At 41.6% G+C, this 19515-nt stretch overlaps 1 protein-coding gene across 6 annotated transcripts in view; it reads left to right on the top strand.

Moving 5' to 3' along the window:
- Positions 1 to 591: 591 nt before the first annotated feature.
- RAB4A (RAB4A, member RAS oncogene family) overlaps positions 592 to 19515 on the top strand; it is a 50382-nt gene continuing 31458 nt past the window's right edge. Inside the window, exon 1 of one of the 6 annotated variants that reach the window (XM_070567065.1) lies at positions 592 to 900. In XM_070567065.1, coding sequence (XP_070423166.1) covers positions 870 to 900 — 31 coding nt within the window. In that variant the 5' untranslated portion in view covers positions 592 to 869. The remainder of the gene's footprint in view (positions 901 to 19515) is intronic. The other 5 variants (XM_070567028.1, XM_070567038.1, XM_070567047.1 and 2 more) reach the window with 5 other exon arrangements.

The raw sequence follows: 19515 nt of genomic DNA, 5'->3' as shown, positions 1-19515 counted from the left end.
CCTAACCTTAGAAATGCATCCTGCCCATAAGCCACATTCCCCTAAAGCGGGATGCAGAGGGGCCAGTGTCGACAGTCTTCCTGGTACTCTTCAGCCCGGTATACCTTAAGCTTCCGTCGGTTTACCCCAGACACAAGCTCAGCCCCACCGGGAGAGGGCCTGGCAGGTTCAGAGTAAAAGCTCAGTTCCCCAGCAGGTAAGCCTGCCTCCCCGCCCACACGGCTGGCCTCTAGCTGGACATGTGGGGCTACTGCCTTCTTGTTACACAGTAACCACGTTCCCGGGGCTGAGCATAACAGCTTGAAGGAAGTCTTTTCCTGGCTGAGAGCCCCAAATGACGACAAAGTCCTTACTGAGGCAGGCCAATTTAGCAAAAGGACCGTCTTCCTCCCCAAGGCAGGCACTTTCCGTCCTCTGCCCAAGAGGTGGACCTGACTGTCCCCCGCCCGCCGTCACCCTCCAGCCTGCAGACCGTCGTCTCCTCCCCGCCCCTGCAACCGGGCTAGGTCTGCCCCGCCCCTCCGTCCGCGCCAGCCTCGCCGGTCCCCTCCGCGGGCTGCGTGCGCACGCGCACCCACGGGCCGGGCGGGCCCGCGCTCCGCCCCTCCTGCTCCGCCTCCGCCTCCTGGTCCTCGGCCGGGCGGGAGAGGGGCGGAGGGCCGTGCGCCTGCGCGGAGCCGGCAGTCCGGCAGGGCGGCAGCAGCGGGGTGGCCGGCGGGTGCCCTGGGCACCGCGGCCCCTCCCTCCTCCGGTCCCCCGCCTCACGCAGTCCCCCACCGAGACGCGGCAGACGACCCCGGCCCTGCCCTCTTGCAGGCCTGGCCCGAGCTGCAGCCCGTGACCTGGCAAGAGGCGGTGCCGCTCCCAAGATGTCGCAGACGGCCATGTCCGAGACCTACGGTACGAGGCCGGCCAGGCGAAGCGGGCGGATGCGGGCCGGGGGCGCGGGGGCCTGGCCTGGGCCGCGGGGTCCCGGAGTGTAGGGGCCGCGGGCCAGGGAGGGCGGGGGGTGCGGGCCGGGCTGCGTGCAGCGTGTTTACGGGATGTGCTTTCCAAGTTTGCTCTGGCTTTTTCTCCGCACTTACGCCCGCAGGGTTTTTCTTTCTTAGTCTAATTTCGAGAGCTCTGGGTGTGGGAAGCCAGTTGGAGACTCGGTTTCATCTGCGATATTGTCCCCAGCGAGGGGTGTGAAGGACTTGGGGCGACGCCTGTGCTTCAGTGTGTTCCTCAAATATTCCAGGTTGACCTTTCCTGGTGTGGAATTCCTTTCTTCGCACTGGGATTACAGTGAGGAGTTATCGATAGGCTAATCATTTCTTCCTCCGGAGACCTTTGGCCTTATTTCTCTCTCGCTCCCTCTCTCTCAGGGATTTTTAGCCCCTTCTAGGTTCCCTTATGGCTGTTTATAAATGTGTCATTTTTAAGACCGTAGACACTTTGGAAGCGGAGCCCTTCCTGCCTCATCTTTGCTCCCTCTTTAGCACCCACACCTGGAGGTGCTCAACAAATATTTCTTTGAATAAACGAAAACCTTCCCAGTTCATATACTGTGTTTTTGGTTTTTGTTTTAGTCCTGCGTGGTGAAAATAAACACTATGGCATATCTCTGCTTTGTGTCAGGCTCGAGGAGATGTTTACCATCTCCGATCACTCAGATGCACACATTCTCAGATTAAGACTTTGGAGTTTTACAGTCTGAGGGAGAGACTCAAGTTCAAAAGTATATACCTCTGCTCAAATCAGTGTTGTCTCCGTTGGTCCTCATATGCTGCTCCTTTGCTTCAACAAATACGTGTGGAATGGCCTCACGGAGCTGGCCTGGTGTGAGCGGCACCGTCAGCACCACCAGGAACACCGCAGGCAGCGGCTCTGGTCTCCTGGAGTTTACAGTCTAGTGGGGATTCCTGTGTTAATCCAGGTGTAACACTAATGAATGGTTAAAGCCCAGGCAGGAGTTCTGCAGGAATGTGGTCTAGAACTAAGAAAGAAGCCCCACCACACTGGGCGCCAGGGAGGCGCACGTGCCAGAACAGCACGTGCCCAGGCCCTGAGGGACAGGCAGTTCCTGTAAGGGGATGTGGTTTAGGCCCCACAGGCCTGGGGAGGGATGAGGGTGAGGCAGAGAGAACCTCTCTCCTGTGAGGGGTGGGGTCATAGTGCATTTGCCTCACCTTCAGCCACTCCTGTGACTGGTCCATGCCCTGTTCTTGGTGACACTGGGGGCAGAACATCTGTTCCTAGAAGGCTTAGGAAATCCTCCAGGAAGTCACCGGTTTCATAGGGACCAATGTTGTCAGAGCTGCAAATGCTGCAGTACATTGCATCCACATGGTCTGGTTCTCTCTATGGAGAACTACAGTCAGATTTCATAAAGAAAATGTTTCTTGAGCAATTTTTGGTTATGCTTTTCTGTCTTTTCAAGTGCTCCTTTCCCTGCACTTTTCTTCTTTAACCTGGATAAGGAGCACTTGGGAGGGGTGGGAAGTCCAAATAAGAAAATCAGGTGAGGGTTATGTATTAGTACGAAAGGACTGGAAGAGTTCAGGAGCTAGAGCTTTTCCATTTCATCTGTATTCTATGAGGTGATAACTTGATAAAATATAGCATACCTTTGGCTTCCCCACTTCAGACAGAGTTACGTGAACGTGTTAGCATCACAGATGAACTGTTTAAATTCTGATCATAAGGCCTTGGCCATTAGTACTGTTATTTCGTGGTATCTTCCAAATGTTTTTCCTTTTTACTAACTGAATTTAATCTTTTCTTCTAATAGAGGAAATTAATAGAAAATTAGTTTTAGAAAGAGCAAGTGTGGCAGCTGAAAGTGCCAACCTAAAATAAAAATCACCCAAACCAAGTCCTAGGCTGTCACCTTAACTTATCATTGACCATATTTGCATAGCATTGTTCTCCCAAAGTAAAACAATCAGCTTCCCTCCTTCCAGACGTTTGCCTCTTAGACAGCTGGGAAAGGAGTGTTTGCCTAACCTTTAAACTCCTTTGTACTCTGTGCTCCTGTTCTCTTCTGGAAAAGGAGGCTCTGTGTAGCTTGACAGGGATATGATGAAAAATGAAGAGTACTTCCAAGGTACTGTTCTTTGGGTTTTTTTGAGGAAGATTAGCTCTGAGCTAACATCTCCCACCCATCTTCCCCTTTTTTTACTGAGGAAGACTGGCCCTAAGCTAACATCCATGACCATCTCCCTCTACTTTATATGTGGGACACCCACCACAGCATGGCGTAATAAGCTATGCTAGCTCCATGCCAGGGATCCGAACCAGCAAACCCCGGGCTGCTGAAGTGGAGCATGCAAACTTAACTGCTATGCTACTGGGCTGGCCCCTTCAGTGTGCTGTTAATGAGCTGTATCTACCTGCTTTTTAGCGCATTAAAGCAATATTTCACCTTCCATAGACTGAGTAGTGTTCAACATTTTGCTGCTTGGAAACCACTAACCACATGAATACTATACTTTATATAATGTTGTAATACAAAATTGAAATCTTAAACACATAGGTTTCAGATTGAAACCCTCAATCTGAATATCCCTAAAGTGAACCATGGTTTCTCAGATATTATTAGGTTCACAACCTTCTTAAAGCTCTGGCCAGTTAGTGTGGCTTGGGACTTCCAAGGAGCTCCAGCCATCGGAGACTTGGGAGATCACAAATAGGCCTTAAGTAATTTCTCATACCAAGATTTGTGAGACAAAACTGACAAATTAAATAGGTAGTACTAAGCAATGCTGTTCAAAAAGGAGCTAAAAAGTGTAAGTGGTGTGGAAAATGCTGAAACAAAAATTTTTTTAAAAGCTGAGGGAGTTTGAGCGTGAAGAAAAGTCTGAGACAAATCTCATCACATTGTAGTTTATGCCTTCTGCAGTGAAAACAGGTTATGAAACAAGAACACAAATTGTTGGTCCTATGCTAATTTTATTACAATATACCCTTCTTTTGTTTTTAAAGATTGGCACCTGAGCTAACATCTGTTGCCGGTGTTTTTTTCTTTTCTTTCTTCTTCTTCTTCTCCCCAGAGCCCCCCAGTACGTAGTTGTATATTGTAGTTGTGGTCCTTCTAGTTGTGCTGTGTGGGAAATCACCTCAGCATGGCCTGATGAGCGGTGCCATGTCTGCGCCCAGGATTAGAACCGGCGAAACCCTGGGCTGCCAAAGCGGAGCTTGCAAACTTAACCACTCGGCTGTGGGGCTGGCCCCACAATATACTCTTAATATTTTTATTGTGTGCTTGAATTTTGAGAATTATCAGGATATTTTCTTTTAAAAATGTATCACTGTAGGCTGTTGTGGGTTGAATTGTGTCCCCCAAAAGATATGCTCAGGTCCTAATCCCAGATACCTGTGAATATGACCTTACTTGGAAATAGGGTCTTTCTAATCGGGTCAAGATGAGGTCATATTGGATTAGGGTGGGCCATAATTCAGTGAGTAGTATCCTTAGAAGATGAGAGGAATTTGGACACAGACATGTGCTGGGAGATTGTGATGTGAAGACAGGCTGAGATTAGAGTGATGTATCTACAAACCAAGGATGGCTGGCAACCACTATAGGCTAGGAAGAGGCAAGGAAAGATCCTTGCCCAGAGCCTTCAGAGAGAGCATGGCCTTGCTCACACCTTGACTTCAGGCTTCTAGCCTCTGGAACAGTAAGACAGTAGATTTCTTTTTTAAGCCATCCAGTTTATGGTATTTTGTTATAGCAGCTGTAGGAAACTGATACATAGGCATTGGTGTTCAAAATATGATTCATGGAGAAATTTAGGCTTGATAAGGCAAGGCAGAGTCAGGAAGATATTCTACGTAAAGGAAATAGCATCTTCAAAGTCACCTGGTGCCAGGAAAGTATAAAATAACTTGCTGTTGGGGAAATCACCTAAATTACCATTACTTTATTTCATAAAAGACAGGGGATGTAAACAGTGTCAACAAAGGAAGCATATAACACCAGAATAAAGGACATTTCTCTAAATTGAATAAATTTATCATTAAATGTTTGTATTTTTCTTTTTCTCCTTCGCTGAAAATTAGCGAACATTTCAAGGACCAAAGTTTGGGAACACTACACCAGTTCTTACATTAACGTGCCCCCCAGTTCCATTGTTAAGATGCAGATTCTGATTCAGCGGATGTGGGGTGGATGGAGGTTCTAAACCTGACCAGCTTCCAGACCGTGCAGGTGTGGTTGGTCCAGGGACCATGATTGAGTATCAAGTCACTGTAAATACTCCATAATGCCTCCCTGCCATGGAACTTTGAAAACATTGTTCTTTGGAAAAACAAAAGTTTCTGGTAGTTTTTCACCATCATTTGAACTATAAATCAATCCAGTCCTTGCCCATGACTTGCCTTCCTCTGAAGACTCCTAAATCTCTACTTCCAGTCACGTCATTCACTGAAGCTAAAGATCTGATTTTCAACTCCTTCCCTACCTATCCTACTTGGATGGCCTAGGAGAAGCCTAACGCATGTCCTAAACCAACTAATTACCCATTCATACTCCCGAATCTTCTGTTTTCCCCATGTATCCATTTGCTTAAGAGACCCAAGTTAGAACCCGTTTTTAATTCTTCATGTTTATCTCCGAAGTTTGGTTGGTTTCTAAGTCTTTTAGATTGACTTCTTAATCTACTTCCAGCTACTCTTTACCCTAGAAGAGGCAGGGGAAGGTTAAGTGTGGGCTAGTTTAATAGATTATATGGCACGGAAACTCATCATCCCCAAGTTCTTCGTCACAGCAGCTTGAGCAGTTTGAGGCTCCTGTGTGTGAGAAGATGAGAGAATTCCTTGGGCAAGGATGAGGTGGTTTCTGGTAGGGGTAAGCTGGAAGGAGCCTTGGTAAAATTTATTTCAAGGCCCAGACTTCTGGTAACTTATACCACAGCTTCACAGGAAAATCATGATCATGAGTTAATGGTATTTCCAAAGCTTTTTGAGCTTCTTGGAAAACAATTTCATGTAAGCATAAATGTCAGTCTTACGTCTAACTATAATGTAGTATCTCTTCTGTTAAGGACCGTGTCTCCAACATTCTTTTAGACATATCTCATTCTTTGGGCCCTTTTGTATAGAATTAGCTATAACGATTCTTTTGCGAGGTTCAATCCTAGAGTAATCACTCTTATCATAGAGAGCCAGGCAAGTGTATTGATGATCTATGCTCTGAATATTTCTTTGGAATGAGAAGAAAGCTGACACTGTTTCTTGAATTTCTTCTCTTAAACCATCCTCTAGAGATTGGTCAGACTGATGTAGTAGATTTTTCCCCTCATTCTTAATAACTCTATTAGAATACTTGCCAGTGAAAATAGTTCAAGGGAAAACCTTTGAACCCTCTGCATCCTGTAACATTTGTCTTTGAATGTCACTGCTTTCTCTGCCAGCCTCATCTTGGTTATGGGCCGTGTTCCATGTGTTTGAAGAATACTTGACTTTTGCTTCTCTATAGCTGTGAGTATGGGTTAAAAAGTAAAATGATGTACAGAGAACAGTTGTTTAAAAGATGGTCAAAGCGAGGCAAATATAAAGGCTATCATACTGCAGCACAACACAGAAGTCAAATTAACACTGTCTGCAGATTGTCTTCCTTTGTAATTCCCCTCTAAGCTTTCCAAACAAAAATAAGGTTATATTGAGAGAGATTTGGCCAATACCAATGAATCCCAGATAATGATAGCTGTGACACCTAAAAAAAATAAGGCCTTGTAGCTCTGTCACAGCCAAGTGCAATCCTACACTACTAAGTATGGTAAACTCTTATATGATAATACTTAATGACCCCAGTCTTTTAATTCTTTCCGTTTTTCTTGTGTGTTGGGTTTTTTGTTTGTTTGTTTGTTTTGCATTTAAGAAGTCTTAAAAAGCAGCTAACAATATTTAGATATGGGGGAAGGGACACTATTCATAAAGTGGTAATAAATTGTGAATGAGAAGATGTATTTTAGAGGGAGGTTTATCATTCTTCAAATATGAATTTTTAATTGTGCAAAAAACTTGGGGGCTTAAAAACAAAACATCTCTCTCCTTTGTTATAATTAAAAATATTATTGTACACAGTGCACTCAGTGACAGCACTGGTTCTCTAGCTCATTTGCTTACACTGGTTATTTCAGGAGTCCTCACCAAATGCACTGCCTCTGGTGACTTTGCAGATCTGTTTTGCAATTCTGTCAACTCTTGATTGTGACAAAGCACATCTTTCTTTCAAAACTAGATGGTAAGCTTGTTGAAAGCAGGGGACCGCCTCTGTGACTTTCTGTCCCTGGAGCAGTGGGTCGTTCCTGAACACAGACTTCAAGGAATGCTGAAGGAGCCTGCTTTGATTCCCTTGAGAGGTGGCGTATTCGTCTCTCAGTTACAGAATATGAAGTAAAAGGCCAGGATAAATTGAAAACCCAACTTTAAGATATAGTTTAATTCTTTTCTTTATGGCAGAAGTCTAAGTTTTTACATTGTATATAATATAAATTCAACTCTAATTAAAACCTTTTCCACAGACCACGGTCTGAATTAAAGAGATCACATAAGGTATCCTTTAAGAAAATAGATTTCCCTCCTGAGAATTCCAATCTGAAATCAATCCACAATGCATCAGAGCCAAGAGTTGCAGTGGTTCTTTCTTTCTGGAGCTGCAGGGCTTGACTGCTGCCCGGTTGAATGTAACTTTGTACCTGTAGAGAGAACATGTTGATCAAATGGAAGTGGTCAGCCGTGGAGGTGAAAGAGCCACGAAGGCAGGCTTTGGTGCGTCCTTGGAGCACTACGACTGGCGCTGTGCCCAGAACGTATCCTGGGGGCACCCCAGGATGGACATATCCCTATTGTGGTGACACATGTATCAGGTGATCTGAATCTGTGGTCACTATACATTCAAATGCCTGGCATTTGGTATTTATTAAGTAAATATTAGTTGAATGAACTTCCCGAGTTCTATAAATCCATGCTTACTTAACAACCTTCTGATTATAAGTTGACTCTATATGACCAAAAATAAAAATTTTTTTAAAAATAAAGCTTAACAGAAAATTTCCGTTTAATAGGTAACAGATTAGTGGCTCTTTTGGTCATTTTATCAGGTGGAGTGCTTCCAACTACATGTGGCAGAAAACCCAGTTCAAAACACCATAGGTAATATGATAATGTGTTTTTTCAAATAACTATAGATGAGGTTTCAGGGCTGGTTGATTCAGCAGCTCAACTGTGTCAGCAAAGACCTAAATGCTTCCCATCTCTCTCCTCTGGCAGTATTATCCACATCCCTCATCCCCTCAGAGTCATAAAATGGCTACTCTTTGTAATCTGTGTATGCTTCCTTGTTTACATCCTTTCCTAAATGCAAGAAAGAGGAGTCCTTCCCTGCATTTTTAACATAAAAGTCCTTCCTCTTTATCTGATTGGGCCATGTTAGGTCAAGTGCCAGCCCTGGACCAATTACACAGCCAGGGTAATGCCTCGCACTGATTAGCAAGGCAGAGGGGGCTAGGAATGACTGTGATTGGCTTAAAATAGCTAACACCTGTCCTGGAGCTTCAAGGCCATGTTTCCCTAGGTTACTTTGGCTCCTTGGGGGAATGGCTTTTAGGTAGACTACTATGACAGCATGTACTATAGTCTCCAAAAAATGTCAGCTACAGTTCAGTCTCAAGTTTGTTCCAGTTAATGATCTTCCTGAAGTAGGTGATGAACTTAAACGTTCTTTCATGCTTCCCCTCTTGCAATGGGGAGGTAGTCAGAGAAAGCAGCACAGTTGTGGAAAGAGCACAGGCTTCAAAGCTGGATTCACACAGATTAGAATCCCTTGTCATCTTAGAAAGATCAAACATTCTCTTGTCATTTTGCAAACACAATATAATTGCATTTGACCTTAGATCTTACTGTCTTTGTGAACCTGCTAAAAATATTTGGTGTTTTGAAGACTCGTGTTCCTCTTTAGAGCCACTTTGACTGTGAAAATACTTTGGAGGAAAAAATGGAAGTTGGCAATTTGGTGGCCGTTGCTATTTCCCCACTTTTCATATATTAGCACCTTGAGGAATTTTGTCATAGGTATGTACCTAAACTAGACTACTACGCTTGTCACAAAGCTTTGTAAGAATGAAGTCTGTATTTTGGATTATCTTTTCAATATTAAAATCCGTGGAGACCTTCATAGTCTACACACTGGTGAAACTATATTGGTAAAATTGGTATTAAAATGTATTTCAGGGGCTGGCCCGGTGATGCAGCGGTTAAGTGCACACATTCTGCTTTGGCGGCCCAGGGTTCGCCGGTTCAGATCCCGGGTGCGGACATGGCAGTGCTTGGCACGCCATGCTGTGGTAGGCGTCCCACATATAAAGTAGAGGAAGGTGGACATGAATGTTAGCTCAGGGCCAGTCTTCCTCAGAAAAAGGAGGAGTGTTGGCAGCAGTTAGCTCAGGGCTAATCTTCCTCAAAAAAAAAATAAAATAAAAAATAAAATGTATTTTATTATTATATAAACAAGTTCCTTTAAATGTTCACAACTGTAAAAACATTGTTACAAGTGACCCATGTCTGTACTTCTTCTGGTAAGTATTACTTAGTAATAAAGGTAATTTTCTCTAGTTAGTGTTCCCAAGAATAGTGTTATTTCTAGCTATTGCGACTAAAGAAGCTTTCGAGTCAATGTCCTTGAATATGTACTCATCAAAGATTCTTCTGGTATTAACCTATTTCCATTGTTGTGCCAGGAAACCTTTCCTTATTGAAAAACTGTTGGTGTGTCTAGGCTGAATTATAATCCCAACCTCTAGATAAAGGGTGGAGTTAGAATAATCTGCACAGAGTACGTTGTATCCAGTGTCTCAGTCCTCACAATGACAGTGTAGAGTAAACACTGGTGGGTGAGGAAGCTGAGAGGTTGGGTGCTCCGCCAGAGACCCCAGAGCTAGGATTGGTGGAACTGGCCTTTGAACTCAAATTTGTCTTGCCTCACGTTCTCAAGAGTAGTCGAGTTCTTACTCTTCTTTCCCATATAGAGAGCTCCTCCATAAAATCTCTGATCAGTGGTGACCCTGATTCAGCACTGCCTCCGGACCTCATTACTCTAGTGTGTGTTCTGAACAAGCACTGGATGTTTACTATGAGTTAAAATCTGCCCCTGAACTCAGAGCACAACTGGGAGTTGGGGCCTGAAGCTTGTACCTTCTAAACTAGTGCAGAAGACCTTCAACATTCATAAGGGGTCCTGTCACAGATCTGTGTCATTTCTAAAATTGCAAATACTATCGTGGTACTTAAGGCTTGCTCCAAAGTTGCAGTTCAGAAAGGCATGTTTTCCTTATGTATCCTCAAATAAAAAGTTAACTCTTCATCTTTTATCTTTTTATTACACTAGGTGGAGTGTTCTCTGAAACATTTTGACACACTCTTGTCCTTATTTCTTTACAGAATTTGTCCTCTCATATATTCTAAATCAAACTTTACACTCTACTCTTTAAAGTATCCAAAACTTGTTTCCTGGTTAAGAATAATTGTTTTTCTTAGGTATCTTCATTTTTGTCTACTGCACTGGCTGCTGACTACCTTTTCTGGACAGTGCTCCCCTTTGGAGAATAATTTCTTTTTTTATGTTGTTACATCAAGTAGAAAGCAACCAAGAGCTTGCAGTTTCCATGCAGGGTGTCTGGCTGGGCTCACTCGCCTGCTAACTGACTTGTGTCCACACACCAGGCCCACAGTGGGCTTGATCCAAATGGGCACTTAGCAAAATCACAGATCCTGTCACACACAGACCTTGAGCAATCATTGCAGAGTGTGTGCTGCAAATGTTAAATCCACAAATGTCACCATTCCTCCCTGCTGACATTTAATTCAGGTTCAGGCACACCACCACTACCCCAGGCAGAGCAGCAGAGTCCCAGAGTTAGCCGTTGCTGACTTTTCCACCTCCTTGTCCTTCTTATTTTACCTGCCCTCCACAGGTCACATGTCCTCCTGCTGTCCAGACCTTCTCCCTCTCCCAAGCCACCATCTCACCGAGGTTTCTGCTGCTCAATTCCTCCCTGACCTGTGTACCAAAACTTTTTGTTCTTTGAAGTACATGTCATCTTACCTTCTGTGCTCTAGCTCCTTCTCATTGTGTTGTCCGATGACCTCAGGGTTATTCTCCAGGATCATCTGGCGTACAGTCTCGCTCTCCTCTCCACCTGCTCCCTGGTCCTGGGTGACTGCAGAATCCCTGCAGAGGGGTCGCTCAACAACTTTGTGTCACAGTTTCTTGACTTCATCTCTAATCACCTTCTTTTCTGCTCCCGCTTGAGGTGCTCACTTCCCTGGCTTCTCACTGGACATTGTCACATGTTAAATTCTTATCACTCCCATCCAGCCTTCACTTTAAGAGCTCTAGGCTCCTGGTCGTTGTCACCCTCCCCCTCCACCCACTCCCACCCTGCTTCTTTTCAGGTGATGAGCTGCTCCCTCTCCAGAGATGACACCCAAAGCCTTTCCTTCCCCCTCTTCCTCCTTCATCCTTTAATTAGCCATGCTTTGCAGTTCCCAACCCTGGCTAACCAACCATCCGCCTTGCCTGCTGCTATACAGCCAAAGCTCTTTTTAGATTGAGATCACTATAGATTTATGGTTTCTGCTTCCAGCTGGGTACTCAGTAGTGCCTAGCAATCTTTTTCTCATCCTGGCCATCTTGCCCTTTCTCTACATCAGCTGTTTTAATCCCCCACTAATCTCTTTATCTCACCTCCAGTGGATGACAGGGAAGAACAAGATGCCATGCTAAGGGAACTCCCTCTCCTCCCCTTCTCTTCTCAACCTATAACTTTATTTACCTCCATACTTATCCTTAACCCTTTTCCTGTTGTCACAGAAGAAAGGAGGTCTCTCTGTGTGTCTGAGACTAATCCCTGCCATCCACTTTGGACCTCGTCCCTCGAGTTTCAAGGACTGGCATCACCAATCATCCCTTTCTTTTTCTACTGGTAACTTCCTGTCCTTTCCCTTCCACTCTGCACGCTCCTTTAATTCCCCCGTCTCATCTCTTCTTTCGGTCACAGCCAAGCTTCTTGTAAGAGTTAATTGTCAGCACTTTTCATCTGCAGCATGTCACTTCAGCTGACAATTCTGCTCCACCTCAAGTGGAGATTTCACTTTGGGCATGGTGGTCAGACCCAGCAGACACTTGGCAGCCTTTATCTTACTTAGCTTCTCTTTTCACAGTCAGCCCTTATGAGAACTGCCTCCCCACATCTCCACCATGTTGGCTCACAAGGATTTTAAGTTTAGTATCTCTAAGTCTGTACTCATTGTTTTGCCGCAAAATGGCTTCCTCCTCAGAACCTTCAGTAGTTCTTATCTCAGATCTTTGTATCACAAACCGCTGGTTCCCTAAGCCAGAAACCAAGGAACCCTTCTCAGGTGACCCCATTGTCCCTGCACTAGCCTCTTCTGCCAGGAAATGAAACACATGAAATGAATCCTGCAGTCAAAGCCATTGTCTTTGCTTCCTTTCTCACCTCTGGAAATCTTAAAAGCAATATCACTACTTATGGGAGAAACTAGGAAGGCCGAGGTCATCTTGTGTACTATGGCTTCATTTTCTTGAAGACTTAAGGTCCTCATTGACTACCAGTTGTTGAACAAACGTGCTGTGTTAGCTTGGTCACCTTCTGGCTCTGTGCCTGCCTTTCAGTGACTGCCTTTGCCGTCAGTGTCAGCAGTTGATTGTCGTTGCGTGTGTAGCTGACAGCCCTGCACTAGTATGTGCCTCTCATCTGCTGTGGTCTGGGAAATTAGGTAGTAGAGGTTGCTTGGAATGAATGGTTCCAGATGAGGCTTCTCCCGGAGAGTTCATCCTTCGGCTCTGTGTTAACTGCTTCAGTGCTTGGAGGCCATTTTTGCCTGATCTGCATTTTGTCTGTGTTCTTGAGTGGCTGACTTTTGCCCAAGACCGACTTCTAATTGATGCCTTTCCTATTATCTCATTTAACATTTCCCATGAAAAATTAAAAGTATGTTAGTAGCATATCTCCCTTTAGATTTTCTGTTTGGAGAGATGGTCTTTCCTCACCTGCAAGCTTAGTTCATTCCTGGGGAAATGCTCATCAGGTGAATGTGATTATCGTAAATTGGATGCAAAATATTTCTTTGTGATTTTGAGTCTGCAAATTAACGCTCATTATAACAAAACACCAAATCTAATTAAAGTAGACATGATTATTTAACTAGTTCACATTTGGTTATCTTATACAACCTAACTGGGCATTTTTCCTTCATTAATTACTCTGTAATATGGCTGTTTACCTGCTCCTGTTAAGCATCGTACACTGACATATAAAACATTTCCGTGATATGCAATGTGTCTGTGTCATTTAACTTCAAGCAAAGAAAGAGAAGAAGAAAGAAAAACTCCACAAATTATAAAAACAAAATAAGTCAGTAAAACCAATGCAAATTCTACCATACCCAGGGATGTGGGGTCTGATGCGTGAGGGCCTCCCTGCTGGAAATCAGCAAACCTTGAGCACTGAGGAGAGAACATCAAGCCATCCATCCCCCAACCCCTGGTTTTGTAGATGACTGTGTGGGGCTCCTGTCTCCTGGCTCTCAGCTACAAAGAGGTGTGTGATGTCAAAATGCTCTCGTAAACAGGAGGGATATTAACTGAAACTCCTCATAAAGTGGGATTCTTGTCACCTATAAGGAGTAATTCATTGCCCATTGTAGTGCTTGGTTTTATCTGTGTTATCCAAACACATACATCTCCAGGCGGAGAATACCATACTGGACAGCATGGCATCTCACCTGCTGTGCCTTCCTTCTGGGTACCACATCCTGCTTGAAGTACATTCTTTGGTAATTCTTTCAGTTTAGGACTGTGCATAGTAACTTCCAGAGTGGTTGTCTGGTAATATCTCTTATTATATTTTTTTATAAAACTTTTTATTTTGAGATAGTTATAGATTCACATACAGTTTTAAGAAAAAAATAAAGAGAGATCTCATGTTACCTTTACCTGTTTTCTCCAGTTTTAACATCTTGCAAAACTATAGTAAGCTCTCACAACCAGGATACTGATGCTCCACAGCTGCACATTCAGAACATTTCCATCCCCACAAAGCTCTCTCCTGTTGCCCTTTTACAGGTGTACGCTCTTCCTGCCTGCCCCCACACCCTCCTTAGCACCTGGCAACCACTAATCTCTTCTTCCTTTCTATAATTTTGTCATTTCAAGAATGTGATATTAGGGAAATCATGCAAGGTATAATCTTCTGGGATTGACTTTTTTAGTCAGTATAATTCTCTGGAGAGTCATCCAGGTTATTGCATATATCAATAGTTAATTCTTTTTTATTGCTGAGTAGTATTCCTTGGTATGAATATACTACAGTTTGTTTAATTATTTACCTGTTGAAGAACATCTTGATTGTTTCATTTTTGGCTATTATGAATGAAGCTACTATAAACATTCCCCTACAAGGTTTTATGTGAACATAAGTCTTCATTTTTCTGGGATAAATGCCTAGGAGTGTAGTTGCTGAGTCATATGATAGCTGCATGCTTAGTTTGTAAAGAAATTTTCAAACTATTTTCCAGAATAGCTATACTATTTTATATTTCTACCAGCAGTGTATGAGTGATCCAGTTTTTGTGTATCCTCGTCAGCATTTGGTGTTGTCACTGTTTTTTATTTTAGCCATTCTGATACATATGTAGTGATATTGCATTATGGTTTTAATTTGCATTTCTCTAATTATTGGCTAATGATGTTACACATGTTTTCACATGCTTATTTGCCATTCGTGTATCTTTTTTGGTGAAATGTCTCTTCATGTCTTATGCCCATTTTCTAATTGGATTGTTTGATTTTTTACTGTGGATTTTTGAGAGGTTTTTTTAATATACGTATTCTGGATGCTAGTCCTTTGTTGGATACGTGTTTTGCAAATCTCTTGTCCCAACCTGTAGCTTTTCTTTTTCTTTTCTTTCTTTCTTTTTTTTTTTTTTGGTGGAAGACTAGCCCTGAGCTAACAACTGTGCCCATCTTCCTCTACTTCATATGTGGGATGCCTACCACAGCATGGCTTGCCAAGTGGTGCCGTGTCTGCACCCGGGATCTGAACCAGCGAACCCTGGGCCGCCAAAGCAGAATGTGCACACACAATTGCTGTGCCACCAGGCCGGCCCCTCTTTATTTTCTTAACAAAGTTTTCTGCAAAGCAAAAGTTTTCAATTTTGATGAAATCCAATTTATTAATTTTTCCTTTCCTGGATTTTTTTTTGACGTTAAGTCTTAAGAACTTTGTGCTTAGCTATAGATCCTAAAGATTTTCTCCTAGTTTTTTCCTAAAAGTTTTATAGTATTATATTTTACCTTTCAGTCAGTGATCTATTTTGAATTAATTTTGTGTAAAGTATGAGACTTAGGTCAAGGCTCATTTTTTTCTCCTGTGGATGTCCAGTTTCTTCAGCACCATTTGTTGAAAAGGCTAACTTTCTGTCATTAAGTTGTTTTTGCACTTTCAAAATCAGTTGGACATATTAGTGTAGGTCTATTTCTGGGCTCTCTATTCTATTCCATCAATCTTTGTGTCTCTCCCCCTGTCATTACCACACAGTCATGATTACTGTAGCTACATAATGTCTTCAAATCAGGTAAAGTGATTCCTTCCACATTATTCTTTTGCAGAATTGTTCTAGTTCCTTTATCTTTCCATATAAATTTTAGAATAAGCTCGTCTATATCTACCAAAAAGTCTTATTACTGTTATGATAGGAATTTTATTAAACATATATATCAGTTTGGGGAGAACTAATATCTTTACCATGTCCAGTCTTCTGATCCATGAACATAGTATATTTCTCCATTTATTTAGATTTTCTTTTGTTTCTTTCATCAACATTGTGTAGTTTTTAGCATAGAAGTCCTTTACATGTTTTGTTAGATTTACACCTATTTCTTTTTGAGTGATTATAAGTGGTATCATATTTTTAATTTTTATGCCTACATGTTTGTTGTTAGTAGGTAGAATACAATTAATTTTTATATTCTACAATCTTGACCTTGCTAAACTCACCTATTGGTTGTACAAGGGTTTTTTGTTTTTTGTAGTTTTTTTGAGATTCCTTGGATTTTCTATGTAGACAATATCATTTGCCAATAGGAACAATTTTACTTCTCCCTTTTTTATCTGTATGCCTTTGTTTCCTTTTCATGTCTTATTGCACTGGCAAGAACTTCCTGTGTGATATTGACTAAGAGTGGTGAAAGTGGACATCCTTACTTTGTTCCTGATCTTAGGGGGAAAGCAGTCTTTCACCATTAAGTATAAGGTTAGCTGTAGAATTTTTTAAATGCTCTTTATCAAGTTGAGGAAGTTCCTCTCTATTCTTTTTTTTTAGAGAATTGTTATCATGAATGAATGTTGACTTTTGTGAAATGCTTTTTCTGCATCAGTTGATATGCCTACATGAATTTTTTTGGCCTGTTAATAAAGTAATTACATCAGTTGATTTTCAAATATTGAACGATCCGTTTATCCCTGAAATAAAGCCTAATTGCTCACAGTGTATAATTTTATATACATACATATATGTATTACTGAATTCTGTTTGCTAATACTTTATTAAGTATTCTTGAGAGATATTGTTCTGTAGTTTGTTTTGTTTTAATATTGTCCTTTTCTGATTTTGGTGTCAGGATAATAATAGCTTTATAAAATGACTCAGAAAGGGTTCCCTTCACTCTTATTTTCTCAAAGAGGTTGTGTAGAATTGGTATTGATTCTTTTTTAAATGTTTGATAGAATTCTCTAGTGAAGCCGTCTTGGCTTGAACGTTTCTTTTTGTGAGTTTTAAAATTACAAATTCAATTTTCTTCATAGTTATAGGGCTATTTAAATTATCTGTTTTATGTTGAGTGAGTTGTGGCACTTTGTGTTTTTGAAGAGTTGGTCGGTCTCATCTAAGTTGTCAAATGTATGTGTCTAGAGTTGTTCTTGTCGTTCCTTCCTTATCCTTTTGATGTCTGCAGGTCTGTAGGGATATGCACTGTTTCATTCCTGAAACTGGATATTTGTTTCTCCTCTTGTTTTCCTTTATCAGTCCTTGTATAAATGGATTAAAGATGGCCCCTGTGTTGTTTCCTTCTCCACAGCAAGCTGGGACATTGGTTCAAAGCCTGTCAGCACCACACTCAAATTCTTACTCAGTTGCTTTAAATATAGCCCAAATAAGCATATTTTTAGCCATTTAGAGACTGCCTGCATTTCATATCCTATGAAATTGCCCTCACCATCTGCTAACTTTTGATAAGACAAATTCAGGGGCTATAAAAGGTGTCAAGTCCCTTCTCCAATCTCCTTCTCCTCCAGGAGTTCCCTGCCTTCTGGGCACCTTGTCTGGAAGGTCCTCCTGTGAGGGTCTTCCACTCCCATGCAGCCTGTCAAAGTGCTGCCCGAATAAAATTTGTTGCATGGTATGGCCATCTCACCGTCATGACTGTTTCCTCGATCAGCCCCCAAATCCTTGAACTCACCATGGTTTTGCTAGAGGTTTGTCAGTTTTATTGATCTTTTCAAGGAACGAGCTTTGTTTCATGGATTTTTCTTTTTTGTTTTTCTGTCTTCAGTTTCATTGATTTCTGCTCTGTATTATTTCCTTCCTTCTGCTTACTTTAAGTTTATTTTGCTCCTCTTTTTCTAGATTCCTGAGGGTAGGAGCTCAGATAATTGATTGAGGCTTTCCTCTTTTCTGATGTATGCATTTAATGCTCTAAATTTTCCTCTCAGCACTGCCTCAGTTGTGTCCCACAAATTTTGATAAGTTGCATTTTCTTTTCCATTCAGCTCAGTGTATTTTTTGATTTCCTATGAAACTTCCTCTTTAAATCATGGATTATTTAGAAGTGGATTCTTTAGAAGTGTGTTGGTTAGTATCCAAGTATTTGGAGATTTTTCTGTTGTCTTGGTGTTACTGATTTCTAGTTTGATTCCATTGTGGTTGGAGAACACATTCTATGTGAGTTCAGTTTTCTGTTTGATTTGTTGAGGTTTGTTTTACAGCCTAGGGTATTGTCTATCTTGATGTATGTTCCACAGGCCCTTGAAAGAATGTGCTCTGCTCTTAGTGGTGGAGTATTCTGTGAATGTCGACTCCATCCTGTTCGTTGACTACGTTGAGTTCTTGTTTATCCTCGCTGATTTTGTGTCTAGTTGTTCTATCAATTGTTGAGAGAGGGGTATTGAAGTCTGCAGCCATAATCATGGGTTTGTCTGTTTTTCCTTTTAGTTCTGTCAGTTTTTCCTTGAGATGTTTTATAGCTTTGTTATTTGGTATGTGCACATTTAGGATTCCTACGTCTTATTGGTGGAGTTACCATTTTATCATTATATAGTGATCCTTTTTGTCTCTGGTAATTTTCTTTGCTCTGAAGTCTGCTTTATCTGATATTAATAATGCTTTTCTTTGATTTATATTTGCATGCTATACCTTTTCCCATCCTTTTATTTTCAGCCTGCCTATATGATTATAATTGAAGTAGTTCTTGTGGAGAGCATAAAATTGAGTCATGTTTTTTAATTGAATCTGCCGATCTTTGTCTTTTAATTGGCATATTTACACAGTTTACATTTAATGTAATTATTGGTATGTTAGGATTTATCTTTGCCCTTCCATATTTTTTTCTGTTCTGTTTTTTATTTCTCTCTTTTCTTTTTCCAATCTTCCTGTGGATTATATAAACATTTTTTAGAATTGCATTTGATTTACCTATAATGTCTTTGAGTATATCTCTTCATATAGCTGTTTTAGTGTTTATATTAGGTATTACATTATATATATATCTATCATAGACTACTGGTGTCATCGTTTTACCAGTTCAAGTGAAATATAAAAACCTTACTTCTTGTACAGCCATTATTTCTTTGAGTACTTTTTCAACCCCATCCTCTTTTTTCTCTCCTTCCGGGACTCCAATGACACGAATGCTAGATCTTTTTTTATTGTCTCAAAGGTCCATGAGGCTCTATTCCTGTATTTTCAGTCAGTTTTTCCTTTGTTGTTCAGATTAGATATTTTCTATCATTTTGTCATTCCAGTTCACTGGTTGTCTCTGAACCTTCCATGTTGCTGTTGAGCCCATCCACTGAGCTTTGTATTTCAGTTATTGTATTTTTCAATTCTAAAATTTCCATTTGGTTCTTCTTTGTATATTCTGCTTCTTTGATGAGACTTTCTCTTTGCTGAAGGTTTCTATTTTTCATTTGTTTCAAGCATTTTCATGTTTGTTGAAGCATTTTTATGATGGCTGCTTTAAAGTCTTCATCAGATATTTCTGACATTTCTGTCATCTTGGTGTTGGAGTCTGTTGATTATCTTTTTTCTTCCAGTTTGAGATCTTCCTTGTTCTTTGTAAGACAAGGGATTTTCAGCTGAAACCTAGGCATGTCTGTATTATGTTATGAGACCTTAGATCTTTATCTAAATCTTGTGTTTAACTGGTTTCCACTCTTGGGCACTGCCTCGTTA

The sequence above is a fragment of the Equus przewalskii genome, chromosome 1 (assembly GCF_037783145.1).
Source record: "Equus przewalskii isolate Varuska chromosome 1, EquPr2, whole genome shotgun sequence".
Taxonomy (NCBI): Eukaryota; Metazoa; Chordata; class Mammalia; order Perissodactyla; family Equidae; genus Equus; species Equus przewalskii.
This window is presented reverse-complemented; position numbering and strand designations above follow the sequence as displayed.